Below are 17,261 nucleotides of genomic sequence, written 5' to 3'. Positions count from 1 at the left end.
ACCTATAACAGAGTTTCTTAAAATTGCTTGTACTATTGATATTTACTGATTTCCTAAAATCGACACTTACATGACAGGTGCGCTTCAAACACATTGAACAAACTCCTTACAGTATGAGACCACGTTCAGACCACTGAATGCAATGAATCAGGTGTATGTATGTGGTATGAGGTATAAATATGTGTGTGTCCTTATAGACATACATATTCGGTATATATACGTATTCACATACATACTCGGTATAAATCTACATACCTGAGGCACGAGGCTGACGTGTATGTTACAGAAGTTCTCCCTCTTGGCTTTGAACTGGAACTGTCTAAAGGCCTCTATAAAAGCCATTCCTTCAATGTCTCCAATGGTTCCACCGAGCTAAAAAGACAATACAGAAGACTCATCACTCACACCTCCCTGAAGACATTAGTATTATATATGGCACATGGTAAGAAGGTCAACCTGCTATAGACACTAATCTAAATAAAAGTAACATTTCCTAAGAAAATGGGGGTAATTTAAAGGGGTACTCCGGAGGAAAAAAATCAACTTGTGTCAGAAAGTTATACAGATTTAGAAATGACTTACTATTCAAAAATCTCAGGTTTTCCAGTACTTATCTGCTGCTGTATGCTCTGCAGGAAGTGGTGTATTCTTTCCAGCCTGACACAGTGCTCTCTGAAGGGGACATTTATGAAGACCGCGTACGCGCATGCTTCTTAGTGAATCCGCCCTGATCTGCGTCTGCTGAACAGCAGGCGCAGTAATCTACAAGGTGTAGATTTCTGTCATGATTTTCAACTGTGAGCAGGTGTCAATCATGGTAAATCTGGCACAGAAAGAGGCCACACCTCCTGCCCGCCTTGCTGTGCCCCTCTCCTCGGCCGCTCATGAGGTGAACCGGAGATACATCTGGTGTACACCGGGTTGAAGGAGCAAATCTGTGCCTTCTCCCTGGCATACAATGCTACACAAGATCGATAAGTTTTCCCCCATGAGTGTGAGCCCCTGTGATAGATGCGGCACCCTCTGTAGTGCACACTGTCTGTTAGGCAGGACTAGTAGATCCGGCCCAGCTGATACAGTCATACAGCACATGTATACAGCACCCCCTCACATCAGACAGTACAAGCTATTCTGGTTTGTAGTTCATTCTATACTCTATTCCTTTAATGCAAAGTTTTGCTTTGATACATTTTGAAACACTGTATCGCAAGGACGCTGTGTATCCGAGCTAAGAAAAAGTAACAAAAACAAAACCCAAAACAGTTGTCCAGAAAAAAAAGTGCATCTCTTGTCCATGGTTGTATCCGACATAGTATCTCAGCCCTGGGCAGGAGAATATGGCTAAACTGCAAACCCAGGTGATATATAAGAGGTGTCTCAGGATACTATTATATCAAGCGATTTTTTGACTAATAATAATTAAAGATAAACAATCTCAAACGACCGCTATGGCAAACGACCCAAAATCGTTCGCCCAATTAGATAGAACGATGATCGTTACTTATGATTATTCTTGCCGTTGTTTTGTTGTCGCTATTGCGAACGTTTTACCTATGACTTCTTATTACACCGAACGAAGTGAGAACGATTAAATGATAAAAATAGGTCTGAATTCTCATTGGTTGTTTAATCGTTGCCTGCTATTACACGAAACGATTATCGTTTAAATCCAAACAATCTAATGATTTTTCCAACGATAATCGTCCCGTGTAATACGGCCCTTACAGACGTCACAGCAGAAGGTGGGGACCTTAGGGCCCTATTACACGGGACGATTTTTGTGCAAAAAATCGTTATAACGTTCGAATTTAAACGATAATTGTTCAGTGTAATTGCAGGCAACAATTGGAAAATAGTTCGTATGGCGTTGATCGTTGATTTAGATCTGAACCTAAAATTTTTGTTAATCGTTCGCTGTAATTACACATTCGTTTGCTCAAGTTCCGCAATTTTTCACTAATTGTTCAGTGTAATTGCACATTGCCCATTGTTTTGCTGGGATCAGAAGGAATAAACGATTATAGTAACGATCGCAATAACAATCATAGTAACCATCGTGACTAAGGACCATCGTTCTGTGTAATATGGTGAACGATTTCAGGGTAACGATAAAAATCTAGCTTGCGATCGTTTATCGTTGTTAATCATTAAAAATCGCTCCGTGTAGAGTTCACATTCCCGCTATACACAGTAGAATCCTATAGGGGGAGCTGTGGCAGCAGCCACACCCAGACCCCGATCTACATAGGAAGTCATGATTACTACAGATGGTACATGTTCATTTCTTTCCCAGATTTTGCATAGGAGCTTCACATTACCCCTCAGGCTCCAACTAATGTTCTATAAAACTGGAGGCATCCTTTAATAAAAATAAGCGGCCTATTCCACGGATTGATAATCGGCGATAGAGACAATGATCAGATGATGATCGTGTCATTGGCTGATCGTTTATTTAGGTTCAAACCTAAAATCATCGGCACCGACCGCGCATTGCTACATGGAATAGTGATGCGCGGCAGGTGACGGACAATTTCACAAGCACCATACTTTACCTAAACATGTTGCAGGGCTTCTCCTGCGCTCCTTCTTCCTCCGATCCAGTGAGAAGCAGCAGCTTTGTAGCGGCCTGGAGCTGTAGCTGTCAGCTCAGACAGGTCCGGTCAGGCGGATAGGCGCTACGGGGGAAGACAGTACTCTTAGGCTAGGTTCACACTGCGTTTTCAGCATCCGTTTAACGCATCCGTTTTTTGCAAAAAACGCATGAAAAACGGATTGCAAAAAACGGATTCATTTGTGTGCATCCGTTTTTCCATTGACTTCCATTATAAAAAAAAACGGATCCGTTTTTTTTGGCGGACCAAAACGGACCAAAAAACGTTGCTGACCCTATTTTTGTGGACGTTAAAAAAAACGGATCCGTTAAACGGATGCTGAAAACGCAGTGTGAACCTAGCCTTACCAGACCATGGAGCACATGACTAACTGCACCGGAACAGCACCGAGGATGAAGGTAAGAGACATACAGTACCTTCCTCCTCTGCGTCTCCTGTGCAATAGGGACAGGGCAGCAGGTTAGATTTGTCTAACCTGCTGATAGTTCCCCTTTAACTTGAAGTATAACTGTGTTAGTTGAGATGAGAATACCCCTTTAAGTGTAACAAACATGCAATACCAAGTGATACGTTTAAGGGTCCTATAACACTAAGCGATATTTAACGATTAACGACTAGCAATAAACGATCGCAAACAAGATTATTTATCATCACCATATTACACAGAACGATGGTCGTTAGATACGATCATTATTACGATCATTACTATGATCGTTTATTCCTTCTGATCCCAGCAAAACAATGGACAATGTGCAATTACACTAAAAGATTTGTGAAAAAATGCGGAACTTGAGCGAACAAAAGTGGAATTACAGCGAACGATTAGCGAACGATTAACGATAATTTTAGGTTCAGATCTAAATCAACGAGCAATGACATACGAACGATTTTTCGATCGTTGCCTGCAATTACAAAGAACGATTATAGTTTAAATTCGAACGAGATAACAATTTTTCGCACGTTAATCGGCCCGTGTAATAGGGCCCTAAGGGGTATGACTGTATGCTGCTATCACAGATCAGCAGACTTATTAAGCTTATTGTACTGGATTGTATCTGACCTGGTATCATCTGATTATAAAACACATAAAAGTCAGAAAAACCCTCAGACTATGACACAGCTGAGCAAACACGACCTGTGTACATCATAGTTATTAGTCAGTAGATCAGGAGCTTGTTCATCACATCATTGCCATCACTCTGTAGCCGCATACAACGGACAGACAGGCTCTGTAATAAGCTAAGAGAAGGATGGCTGACATCAGAAAACAATAGCAGCACGCTGCCACCTAATAATAATCTGAAATAACAATATATCAACAGGTAGAAGATAGAGTATAGTAATCCTCAGAGGAGACCTGAATAACCCCATCAATGGAATAGAAAAGAGAGCTTAGCAAGAGAAAATCTGAAATATATGAAAATCACTGCAGCAGGAAGGGGTTAGGGGGCACTCTGCTGGCACCAATAAGGGGGAACTCTACTGCTACTATTAAAGGGTCACCCCACTGGCACTAATATAGAGGTATTCTGCTTCCACTATTAAGGGGATACCCTTCTGGTACTACTAAAGGAAGGGACTAATAGGGGGGATGCTGCTGCTACTATTAAGGGGGAACCCTTCTGGTACTACTGAAGGAATGGACTCTGTTGCCACTATTACGAAGGAACCCTTCTGCTACTACTGAAGGAATTGACTCTGCTGGCACTAATAGGAGGGATGCTGCTGCTACTAATAAGGGGGAACCCTTCTGATACTACTAAAGGAAGGGACTCTGCTGGCACTAATAGGGGGCTCTGCTGCTACGATTTAGGGGGAACCCCTCTGGTACTACTGAAGACACGGACTTTGCTGCCACTAAAAAGGGGTACTCTGCTGCTACTAATAAGGGTGAACTCTTCTGGCACTAATGGAGGACAGGCCTCAACTGGCACTAATAGGGGGTACTCTGCTGCTACTAATAAGGGTGAACCCTTCTGGCACTACTAGTGGACAGACCTCAACTGGCACTAATAGGGGGTACTCTGCTGCTACTATTAAGGGTGAACCCTTCTGGCACTGCTAAAGGACAGACCTCAACTGGCATTAATATGGGGGAGTACTCTGCTGCTACTATTAAGGGGAAACCCTACTGGTAGTACTGAAGGAAGGGACTCAGCTGCCACTAATGGGGGGGTACTCTGCTGCTATTAAGGGGGAACTCTTCTGGTACTACTGAAGGAAGGACTCTGCTGGTACTATTAGGTAGAGCGCTTTACATATACCCTCTAAATTCCCCATTCACTGACACCACTGATCCTTTATTATTTCCCATTTTATATAATATATTACATTATTATAATATAAGTAAATCGCCATTACTTGGTCGTAATTTTAAACCTAAAATCCTAAAAAAATCTCCTTAAAAGGAATCAAATCCCGGAGCGAGATATATATCACACTACATTCATGGAACGGATACACAGGCCTATATAATGTTCTTACTCATCCAGATCAGTCCATATGCAGCATGGGAAAGCTCTGAAGGATTGAAGATTGTTATTTCTGCTAAACCTGAACCTCCATATATTCAGATAGAAATATGGATCTGTTGCTATGATAATGATGTCTATGCAGGCGGCTAGTAATGACCCAGAAACGGCCATGGGTAAATAGTGGGAATCTATGGCTATTCCCTTCACTCCTAGGAGACTTATAAAGATACATATAGTTAGATAGCAAAAGACATAAACATAGTATATAACAATTACATATATATATCACATTATAAAGACAACTGTGCCATCTAGTGGTTAATGTAGGAACAGCACGCAGAATGGCAACCACTGCCTGTAGTTACTCTCATAATGTACGGTATTACAGACTTTTTGTATAGGAAACCAAGGCTCATTGACACATGGGGAGCAGACGTTAGCCTGTCTGGTACAAATCCACAGAGGAGCTACTGTGAAGCAAACTGCTGCAAAGATGACTGCTGTAAGTGATAGCAATGATCTCAGACAACAGCCCATATTGACCACTGTCCAATGCTGAAAGCATTAGCAAAGTAATAGAAGATGATGACCTAGTCTGATAAATCTTTTTTATAATATCGACCACAGGTGTCCAACTCAGGCCCTCTACCTGGTATATAAAATAAACTGAACAGAATGATGTATCACTTACATTGTTCTGTGCAGCTGATCCAGAGATATCCTCCTGAATAACATAGATAATATGTAGTCCTCTCCATTATGTGCATGAGATCAGTAGTCCTGGATATTCATGAGAAGCAGAAAACTCCACCCACCAGCTGCTGATTGGCAGTTATCTGTCCATGCTGTGTATAGGCAGTCAACTGTCAATAAGCAGCTGGAGGGTGGGGGGAGGGGTGTGGCCAGAATCCTATTCTCCTGCATATTAGGAAAACGGCTGCACAGAATGATGGAAGTAATACACCGATCTGTTCAGCATTTCTGTCACTGTTTACACTGCCCTCATTTAAGGTGATAAATAAACCTAGTGACAGAATCCGATTAATGTTATGGCTGATTGGAAAATGTATTATTACATAGCCGCTGAAACATTGCCAGATCTAGGATGGTACCAAACCATCCCTCCTCATGATCTGAGCTGGCTGTAACCAGGATGACACGCACAGCAGAGATTAGATTATCTGGGTTGTAAAACCAAAGATCAGTGAACTGCAGCTGCTCCCAGTAATAAAGAATACCGTACATCTGTTGGGAAAGGCATTTTATTTTCCTACAGTGGAAGCGGTAAGTAAAAATGGAGATTATTATAACCTTAGGGGTCATTCACATTTAGACATATGTGCAAAGGGCCTCTACAAGGCGAGTCCCTGGAGGCAGTGGCAGAGAAAACCATGGGTGCTACATATTGGTGCCTTACAGTGGACACATGGTAGCAGAAAACTAACCAGACCTCATGGGTGGCCATACACATTAGAGGAAGAAGCGTGTGGCTGAACAACTGATAAAGAGACTCTGTCAGTAGGTTTTTGGTGTCCTATCTCAGAGTAGCATAAACTAGTGACAGAGAAGCTGAACAGAATGATGTATCACTTACATTGTTCTGTGCAGTTGATCCAGAAATCTCCTCCTGAAAACATGGATAATAAGTAGTCCTCTCCATTATGTGCATGAGCCCAGTGGTCCTGGATATTCATGAGAAGCACAAAACTCTGCCCACCAGCTGCTGATTGCCAGTTATCTATCCATGCTGTGTATAGGCAGTCAGCTGTCAATCAGCAGCTGGAGGGCGGGGGGATGGGTGTGGCAAGAAGCCTACTCTCCTGCATATTAGGAGAACGGCTGAACAGAATGCTGTAAGTAATACACCAATCTGTTCAGCATTTCTGTCACTAGTTTATGCTGCCCTCATTTAAGGTGGAATAAACCTAGTGACAGATTCTATGATCTAGCGAACTATGATCTGGTGAACAATGGTTTCATTTTCCAAATTGGCCATCATAGTTTATCATACCAGCTATACAAGATCAATAACATTGGGCGAAGGATGAACCATCTCTCACTGTCTATCACAGAAGGATAATTCATGTGACGGCCATCTGCACCATACACAGGCAAGGACTGACCCCTACTAACCGTGGTGAGGACGGTCTTCCATCCGGCAGCATAAATGATTCTTCATAGTTAAATCTCACTTAATGGACGGTCCCGTCTACTCCAGCAACAAAAGGAATAAACCCACAAAATATCCATAGAGAAAGCAGTGCGGGTATCATATTCACAGCATGGAGCAGGGGCAGCCGTGATGCGGTGAGATGACCAGATATACAGTTTGCTTCTAACATCTGGCAGGGATTACTGCAGATTCTCCTTAGCTGAAAATCTGTAGCATTAAAGAAGAACTCCGGACAGGGCGATTTTTTGTAAAAATGCCAGGGAGGTGAGATCACGTTATTTCTTTACAGCTTCCCTTTCTGACACTTTTACAAAAAATCGCCCTGCCCAGAGTTCTCATTTAAAGTGTCACTGTCGTGAATTTTTTTTTTGCAGAAATCAATAGTCCAGGCGATTTTATGAAACTTTGTAATTGGGTTTATTATCCGAAAAATGCATTTTTATCATGAAAAAGCAGTTTGAAGCTCTCCCCCCTGTCTTCATTGTTCTCCTATGGAGAGAGCTAAAGAAAAGACCAAAACAGGACAACAAAGAGTTAATCTACAAATCCCTCACCCGTTATCTGTTCTGACCATCACCAGTGACCTGTCTGAGCTCCGATTACAGCTGTCACCCAGCTCCGTGCCTGTAATCCTCTGTTATCTGCTTTCTGCTGCCGGCTAACTCCCTCCTTCCTCCTCCCCCCTCCCCTCTCCCTAGAGCAGACAGGGGACGACTCCTGCAACAAGTCACAATTTTCAGATTTTTCAGAGTGGATGAAAAAGAGGAAGGAGGGGGGGGCCTGGGAAAAGGCTTTTTACATGCAGATAATGGCAGATTTGGCTAATAAACCCAATTACAAAGTTTCTTAAAATCGCCTGGACTATTGATTTCTGCAAAAAAAAAAAATACGACAGTGGCTCTTTAACATTATTTGTATAGATAATATGACTGACATCAGTGTGGTCAGTGCTTGGCCACCATCAGTGGTGGTGCAGGGTGCACCAGCTTATATGTCCTCTGCACTTACCTCAATGACACAGATCTGAGGCTCCTGCTGGTCCTTGTCCACAGGGACAGTCGCCTGATTCATCACCCACTCCTGAATGGCATCAGTAATATGTGGGACCACTACAGGGACAACGGACATTAATCACACTCATCAATGTATTCCTGGTTTTACTCTATTAACATTAAACCTCTAAGGACCAAACCAACTATGGGCTTTAAGGCCATGCTCACACGCTGTATTTTAGCAATAAACAGCGGCCGTTGTTTATGAGCACTGTTGACTTGCATAGCAGTGAATGGAACAACGGCAGTGGGATATACCCTACGGCCGGTGTTCTCCGTGTCTGCACAACATAATTGATAAGTCTATTTTCTACAACAGTACTATACATGTGGTCTATGGTAAATTGCAGCCCGGGCACACCCAAAAGTAATATATATATATATATATATATATATATATATATATACACCCAAATGTAATATATATACACCCAAATGTAATATATATACACCCAACTGTAATATATATACACCCAACTGTACTATATATACACCCAATTGTAATATATGTACACCCCACTGTAATATATATACACCCAAATGTAATATATATACAGCCAACTGTAATATATATACACCCAACTGTAATATATATACACCCAACTGTAATATATATACACCCAACTGTAATATATATACACCCAATTGTAATATATATACACCCAACTGTAATATATATACACCCAAATGTAATATATATACACCCAACTGTAATATATGTACACCCAACTTTAATATATATACACCCAAATGTAATACTGTATATATACATACACTCAACTGTAATATATATATATACACCCAAATGTAATATATATATATATACACCCAAATTTAATATGTATACACCCAACTGTAATATATATACAACCAACTGTAATATATATACACCCAACTGTAATATAAATACACCCATATGTGCCCACATTCCAATTAAAATAAAGTGAAATTCACTAGCCAATCGAGCCAATATCGGGCAGGTAAACACATCAAACAACGGCCGATGTTCTCACAGTGCGTGAACATGGCCTAAAGGGGTATTCGACTCAAACATAACTTTTAATATGTTGCTGCCCATGGTGAGACTAACAATTCCTTCCATACTTGTTATTATATACCCAGTCTTCTTCCCCCATTTCTGAGCTGCTGTTTTCTGCTGAAGACACAAAAATCTGTGTATAAGCTTTTCTCTCTGTCTCCCCCTCCCCTCCCTTCTGAGACAGCTGATGTAAACAAGTCCCTGGCAGGATTTATCTGCAACATTGTAGCTTCTTTGTAATGCTAGGAGGGATAATCATTGTGAGTTCATTAGTGACTTGACCTCAGAATAACCCTACCAACATTACAAAGAAGCTACAATGTTACAGATACAGCCAGCTAGGGACAGAGGGGGAGACAGAGAGAAAAGCTCACATACAGACTTTTGTGTCTTTGGCAGAAAGCAGCAGCTCAGAACTGGGGGGGCGGAGACTGAATAGATAATAACAAATATGGAAGGAATAGTTAGTCTCATCATGGGCAGCAACATATCAAAAGTTATGTTTGAGCAGAATACCCCTTTAAGATGGCCATACAACTCCAAGAGCTGTCAGCTGTATGTTCATCCATCCGACAGCTACCTCTTAGAGCAGTTGAAATGCAACATGCCTGATCCTTATTCTCCCAATGTCACCCCTGTGTGCATGTCCTATACGAGAACCTCAGAGAGGCTACAGGTGCACATTATTATACAGCATTACCCCCAGGGGGGCAGACAATGGAGGCCTAAATAATATGTTTCTTCTCTTCAAACAATAACAGCTTACAAGAACTAAAACAAAAGGTATCCACTCCCTGTTCCGGCTCCATTGTGTACGCTCATTCTAGCAAAACCCCCCCTCCCTCCAACACACACACACTACTAACCTTGCACTGTTTTCCCCAGGTAGTCTCCTCGCCGCTCCTTGTTGATCACATGCTGATAGATCTTCCCTGTAGTTATATTGTTGTCCTTATACAGACTGATATCCAGGAACCTCTCATAATTTCCCAAATCCAGGTCTACTTCCCCTCCATCATCCAGCACAAAGACTTCACCTGCAAATCACATACCAGATTATCTGCTGACATACTCCATCTTATGCCATGCTTTCTATATAGGACCAGTTATTTAATAAATCTGATTTAAAGGGGTACTTCACCAAAATATTTTTTCTTTCAAATCAACCGGTGCCAGAAAGAGATTTGTAATTTACTTCTATTAAAAAAAATCTCATGTCTTCCATTACTTATCAGATGCTGTATGTCCTGCAGGAAGTGGTGTATTCTCTCCAGTCTGACGCAGTGCTCTCTCTTGCCACCTCTGTCCATGTCAGGAACTGCCCAGAGCAGGAGAGGTTTTCTATGGGGATTTGCTGCTGCTCTGGACAGTTCCTGACATGGACAGAGGTGGCAGCAGAGAGCACTATGTGAGACTGGAGAGAATACACCACTTCCTGCAGGACATACAGCAGCTGATAAGTACTGGAAGACTGGAGATTTTTAAACATTTTTAATAAATGTAAATTACAAATTTCTGGCACTTACTGAGACCAGCTGATTTTAAAGAATTTCTTTTTGTGAACAATCCCTTTAAGAGCTGTTTTAAATTTTTTTTTTAATCAACTTTTCCTCTCTCCACAGGATAGGTGAAAAGTAGGAGCGACCTCTGTACCATCTGCTGATCTCCATATCGGGCCCAGACTTCTGTGTAATGAATAGAGCTGCAGGTACGGCACATGACTCACGGCTCTATTATTTCCTACGGAGCGACAGAACGAGCTGAGTAAGCGCACTTTCGGCGTACTCAGCTCTTTCCGTTGCTCTATAGGAATGAACAGAGACGTGAGACACCTGCCATACCTGCAGCTTTATTCATTACACAGAAGTCGGGGCCCGATATGGAGATCAGGGGAGGGGGATTCAGAGGTTGGACCACTCACCATCTCCAACGTTTCCCCGATGGAGTGGATAAGGGAAAAGTTGTTCTTCTCCTGGAATATTCCTTTAAGGCTCAACAGATCAAAAATTATATTACCAGAAATACTAACCCCATAACCCTAACCATTCCCTGTGACAGTAAGAAACCTAATCACAAACTGAGAATAATAAGGGGGTATTGTTTTCTGTATCTCTCAGGGGCATTTGAAATTTCCATACCCCCCCCCCCCCCCACCACCACCACCACCACTTCCATTGAAAAATCCTGCTTTTGCCCCTCAGGAACAGAACATCCCACCAACCTTGGTCCCAGAAGTGAAGCATTATAGCCGCCATAGAGGACATGGGGGATGTGTGTATACACCCTGAGATACAGAGGACATGGGGGATGTGTGTATACACCCTGAGATACAGAGGACATGGGGGATGTGTGTATACACCCTGAGATACAGAGGACATGGGGGATGTGTGTATACACAATGGGATACAGAGGACATGGGGGATGTGTGTATACACCCTGAGATACAGAGGACATGGGGGATGTGTGTATACACCCTGAGATACAGAGGACATTGGGGATGTGTATATACACCCTAAGATACAGAGGACATGGGGGATGTGTGTATACACCCTGATATACAGAGGACATGGGGGATGTGTGTATACACCCTGAGATACAGAGGACATGGGGGATGTGTGTATACACCCTGAGATACAGAGGACATGGGGGATGTGTGTATACACAATGGGATACAGAGGACATGGGGGATGTGTGTATACACCCTGAGATACAGAGGACATGGGGGATGTGTGTATACACCCTGAGATACAGAGGACATTGGGGATGTGTGTATACACAATGGGATACAGAGGACATGGGGGATGTGTGTATACACCCTAAGATACAGAGGACATGGGGGATGTGTGTATACACCCTGATATACAGAGGACATGGGGGATGTGTGTATACACAATGGGATACAGAGGACATGGGGGATGCGTGTATACACCCTGAGATACAGAGGACATGGGGGATGTGTGTATACACTGAGATACAGAGGACATGGGGGATGTGTGTATACACCCTGATATACAGAGGACATGGGGGATGTGTGTATACACCTTGAGATACAGAGAACATGGGGGATGTGTGTATACACCCTGATATACAGAGGACATGGGGGATGTGTGTATACACCTTGAGATACAGAGAACATGGGGGATGTGTGTATACACCCTGAGATACAGAGGACATGGGGGATGTGTGTATACACCCTGATATACAGAGGACATGGGGGATGTGTGTATACACCCTGATATACAGAGGACATGGGGGATGTGTGTATACACCCTGATATACAGAGAACATGGGGGATGTGTGTATACACCCTGATATACAGAGAACATGGGGGATGTGTGTATACACCCTGATATACAGAGGACATGGGGGATGTGTGTATACACCCTGATATACAGAGGACATGGGGGATGTGTGTATACACCCTGAGATACAGAGGACATGGGGGATGTGTGTATACACCCTGAGATACAGAGGACATGGGGGATGTGTGTATACACCTTGAGATACAGAGGACATGGGGGATGTGTGTATACACCCTGAGATACAGAGGACATGGGGGATGTGTGTATACACCCTGATATACAGAGGACATGGGGGATGTGTGTATACACCCTGAGATACAGAGAACATGGGGGATGTGTATATACACCCTGAGATACAGAGGACATGGGGGATGTGTGTATACACCCTGAGATACAGAGGACATGGGGGATGTGTGTATACACAATGGGATACAGAGGACATGGGGGATGTGTGTATACACTGAGATACAGAAGACATGGGGGATGTGTGTATACACCCTGAGATACAGAGGACATGGGGGATGTGTGTATACACCCTGAGATACAGAGGACATGGGGGATGTGTGTATACACCCTGAGATACAGAGGACATGGGGGATGTGTGTATACACCCTGAGATACAGAGGACATGGGGGATGTGTGTATACACCCTGAGATACAGAGAACATGCTGGATGTGTGTATACACCCTGAGATATAGAGGACATGGGGGATGTGTATATACACCCTGAGATACAGAGGACATGGGGGATGTGTGTATACACCCTGAGATACAGAGGACATGGGTGATGTGTGTATACACCCTGAGATACAGAGGACATGGGGGTAGTGACTTTGGTGAAGACCAGCAGCCCCTTAGACCCTTACGCCTATGCTAGCGGCAGTTCAGCAGATCCACGACCTCTGCCGTCACTTCATGTCATAGAATGTGCTTACTGAGATGACTAAGGGCCATATTACACGGGACGATTATCGTGTGAAAAATCATTATATTGTTCAAATTTAAACATGAATCGTTCTGTGTAAACTATCATAGTAACGATCGCAATAACAATCATAGTAACGATCGCAACTAACGACTATCGTTCTGTGTAATACGGTGAGCGATTTCAGGTTAATGATAAACAATCTCGTTTGCGATCGTTTATCGTTAGTCGTCACAAATCGCTCTGTGTAACAGAACTCAAAGGCTCGTATATACCGGTCCCATTACATTCATGCCGGAGCAATGTCCAGTATCTGGGGTCTCTGGTTTATCTAACATATTAGATAGCTGTAAGCTCCGTCCCAGGATGTCCCTTCTGACGCACATCGTGTACAGGGAATATATATATATTACAAGGACTATAACCATACTGTATATAACTGTTCTTAATCTGCTCATAAATATATATATATATATATGTACAATGGAAACAAATCCAGACAGCGGGTGTATATATAGCGCAATGACATCAGGATTACTGAGTGTGAAGAAACACGTAGCATATACCGTGCTCGTAGGGTGAGAACGTCCCAGCATCTATATTAATATAGGGGTCAATCTTAATGGCGGTGACTCGGAGCCCACATGACTTCAGGATGGTCCCGATGCTGCTGGCGATGATTCCTTTCCCGATGCCAGAGATGACACCGCCGGTCACCAGGATGTACTTCATTGGTTCTCTATGTACAGTACTCAGCCGCCCCCAGAGAATCCTGGAATATAGGAAATCCCATTACTATTATCATCACACCCACCTAGAAGGACAGGTATCTAACAATAAAGGGGGTCTCATGTTTTCTTGTATCTTTCCCCATCTCTACTCTACAGTCATGGCCAAAAGTTTTGAGAATGACACAAATATTATATTATCACATGATCTGCTGCCCTCTGGTTTTTATGTGTGTTTGTCAGATGTTTTTATCACATAGAGAAATATAATTGCAATCATATTATGAGTAACAAAAGCTTATACTGACAGTTAGAATGAGTTAATGCAGCAAGTCAATATTTGCAGTGTTGACCCTTCTTCTTCAGGACCTCTGCAATTCTCCCCGGCTGCTCTCAATCAACTTCTGGACCAACTCCTGACTGACAGCAGTCCATTCTTGCACAATCGATGCTTGCATTTTGTCACAATTTGTTGGTTTTCGTTTGTCCACCCGTCTCTTGATGATTGACCACAAGTTCTCAATGGGATTAAGATCTGGGGAGTTTCCAGGCCATGGACCCAAAATCTCTATGTTTTGTTCCCTGAGCCATTTAGTTATCACCTTTGCTTTATGGCAAGGTGCTCCATCATGCTGGAAAAGGCATTGTTGATGGCCAAACTACTCTTGGACGGTTGGGAGAAGTTGCTCTTGGGGGACATTCTGGTACCATTCTTTATTCATGGCTGTGTTTTTAGGCAAGACTGTGAGAGAGCCGATTCCCTTGGCTGAGAAGCAGCCCCACACATGAATGGTTTCAGGATGCTTTACAGTTGGCATGAGACAAGACTGGTGGTAGCGCTCACCTTGTCTTCTCCAAATAAGCTGTTTTCCAGATGTCGCAAACAATCGGAAAGGGGATTCATCAGAGAAAATGACTTTCCCCCAGTCCTCAGCAGTCCACTCCCTGGACCTTTTGCAGAATATCAGTCTGTCCCTGATGTTTTTTCTGGAGAGAAGTGGCTTCTTTGCTGCCCTCCTTGAAACCAGGCCTTGCTCCAAGAGTCTCCGCCTCACAGTGCACAGTGCAGATGCACTCACACCTGCCTGCTGCCATTCCTGAGCAAGCTCTGCACTGCTGGTAGCCCGATCCCGCAGCTGAAACACTTTTAATAGACGGTCCTGGTGCTTGCTGGTCTTTCTTGGGCGCCCTGAAGCCTTTTTGGCAACAATGGAACCTCTCTCCTTGAAGTTCTTGATGATGCGATAGATTGTTGACTGAGGTGCAATCTTTCTAGCTGCGATACTTTTCCCTGTTAGGCCATTTTTGTGCAGTTAAATGATAACTGCACGTGTTTCTTTAGAGATAACCATGGTTAACAGAAGAGAAACAATGATGCCAAGCACCAGCCTCCTTTTAAAGTGTCCAGTGGTGTCATTCTTACTTAATCATGACAGATTGCTCTCCAGCCCTGTCCTCATCAACACCCACATCTGTGTTAATGGAGCAATCACTGAAACGATGTTAGCTGGTCCTTTTAAGGCAGGGCTGCAATGATGTTGAAATGTGTTTTGGGGGATAAAGTTCATTTTTTAGGCAAATATTGATTTTGCAAGTAATTGCTGTTAAGCTGATCACGCTTTATACCATTCTGGAGTATATGCAAATTGCCATTTTAAAAACTGAAGCAGTAGACTTTGTAAAAATTAATATTTGTATCAAAACTTTTGGCCATGACTGTACTCTGCTCTCTGCTGCCACCTCTGTCCATGTCAGAAACTGTTGCTGCTCTGGACAGTTTCTGTCATAGACAGAGGTGGCAGCAGAGAGCAATGTGTCAGACTGGAAAGAATACACCACTTTCTGCAGGACATACAGCAGCTGATAAGTACTGAAAGACTGGAGGTTTTTATATATAAGTAAATAAGAAATCTATATACCTTTCCAAAACCAGTTGATTCAAAAGAAAAAGACTTCCACTGTTGTTCCCCTTTAAAGGGGTACTTTAGTGTGGGGGCTATTTTTTGATCTGGCCGGGGAGGAGGTGGCTGAGAGAAAAGACGTCCACTCACCTCCCTGATTCCAGCAGCGGGTCCCGTATTGCGGCGCTCCGTTCCCCGGTTCCCAGCCGCTTCCTGGTGTCTGACACGGGCCCTCTTAGCCAGTCAGTGACAGAGGCTGGATCTTAGCGGACTTGAAACGGATCCCGCCTCCGTCACTGACTGGCTGAGCGGACCTGAGACGTCATGTCTCGGGCCCGCGTCAGACACCAGGAAGCGGCCGGGGACTGGAGCGCCGCGATACAGGACCCGCCCCTGGAACCGGGGAGGAGAGACGTCTTTTCTCTCAGCCACCTCCTCCCCGGCCAGATCAAAAAATAGCCCCCACGCTGGAGTACCCCTTTAATGGGAGCTGAGCTGCAGTAACCCTGCATGACCACATACAATGTACCTGCTCTGCTTACTGCTCACTACCCCCTATATATAAGCAGCTGATTAGTGGGGGCACCGGATCTGTCAGACCCCCGCAGAATCCTAAACACAACAGTAATCTTCCTACATATAATGGTGACAAACCGCTCCCTTCTCATACCAGCACTGGGCGGCCATGTTACCTTCTTCCACATGTAATATATTGCACAGCGTTCCTCCAGACCATTACACAGTCATCTCCACACTGAAAAGTAACAAGGCCGCGATCTCTAGGGAAGATTGGGAAATGAATTTCAATCAATTAATAAATGGAGATTGTTAGATTATTATCAATCAGAATTTATCTAAACAATGTCCTGATTATAGACAAACATGGACCCCGGAGCACCATGGTAGTGGGGGGCGCACAGGGCCCACACTTCTCATACACTGTGCTCAAGGTATGGACATAGTAAGGCCGGGTTCACACTGCGTTTCTGCAATCTGTTTTTTCATCTGTTTTATGCTAAATAAAAATTTGTGTGCTTTTTTGATTATAAAAATGG

The 17,261-nt window shown here is 43.3% G+C and overlaps 1 protein-coding gene across 4 annotated transcripts in view; it reads right to left on the bottom strand.

Moving 5' to 3' along the window:
* The window catches only part of CTPS2 (CTP synthase 2), a 135,461-nt gene that overhangs the window by 115,410 nt on the left and 2,790 nt on the right, over positions 1 to 17,261 (bottom strand). For 2 of the 4 annotated variants that reach the window (XM_069946281.1, XM_069946282.1), the window contains exons 2-6: positions 16,899 to 16,985; positions 14,144 to 14,349; positions 10,217 to 10,387; positions 8,268 to 8,368; positions 256 to 372 (exon numbers count right to left, since the gene is read on the bottom strand). In XM_069946281.1, the coding sequence (XP_069802382.1) occupies positions 256 to 372; positions 8,268 to 8,368; positions 10,217 to 10,387; positions 14,144 to 14,349; positions 16,899 to 16,942 (639 nt within the window). In that variant the 5' untranslated portion in view covers positions 16,943 to 16,985. The remainder of the gene's footprint in view (positions 1 to 255; positions 373 to 8,267; positions 8,369 to 10,216; positions 10,388 to 14,143; positions 14,350 to 16,898; positions 16,986 to 17,261) is intronic. The other 2 variants (XM_069946280.1, XM_069946283.1) reach the window with 2 other exon arrangements.

Source organism: Dendropsophus ebraccatus, chromosome 11, assembly GCF_027789765.1.
Source record: "Dendropsophus ebraccatus isolate aDenEbr1 chromosome 11, aDenEbr1.pat, whole genome shotgun sequence".
Lineage (NCBI taxonomy): Eukaryota > Metazoa > Chordata > Amphibia > Anura > Hylidae > Dendropsophus > Dendropsophus ebraccatus.
The sequence above is the reverse complement of the archived record's forward strand: the minus strand, read 5'-3'. Positions and strand labels throughout refer to the sequence as shown.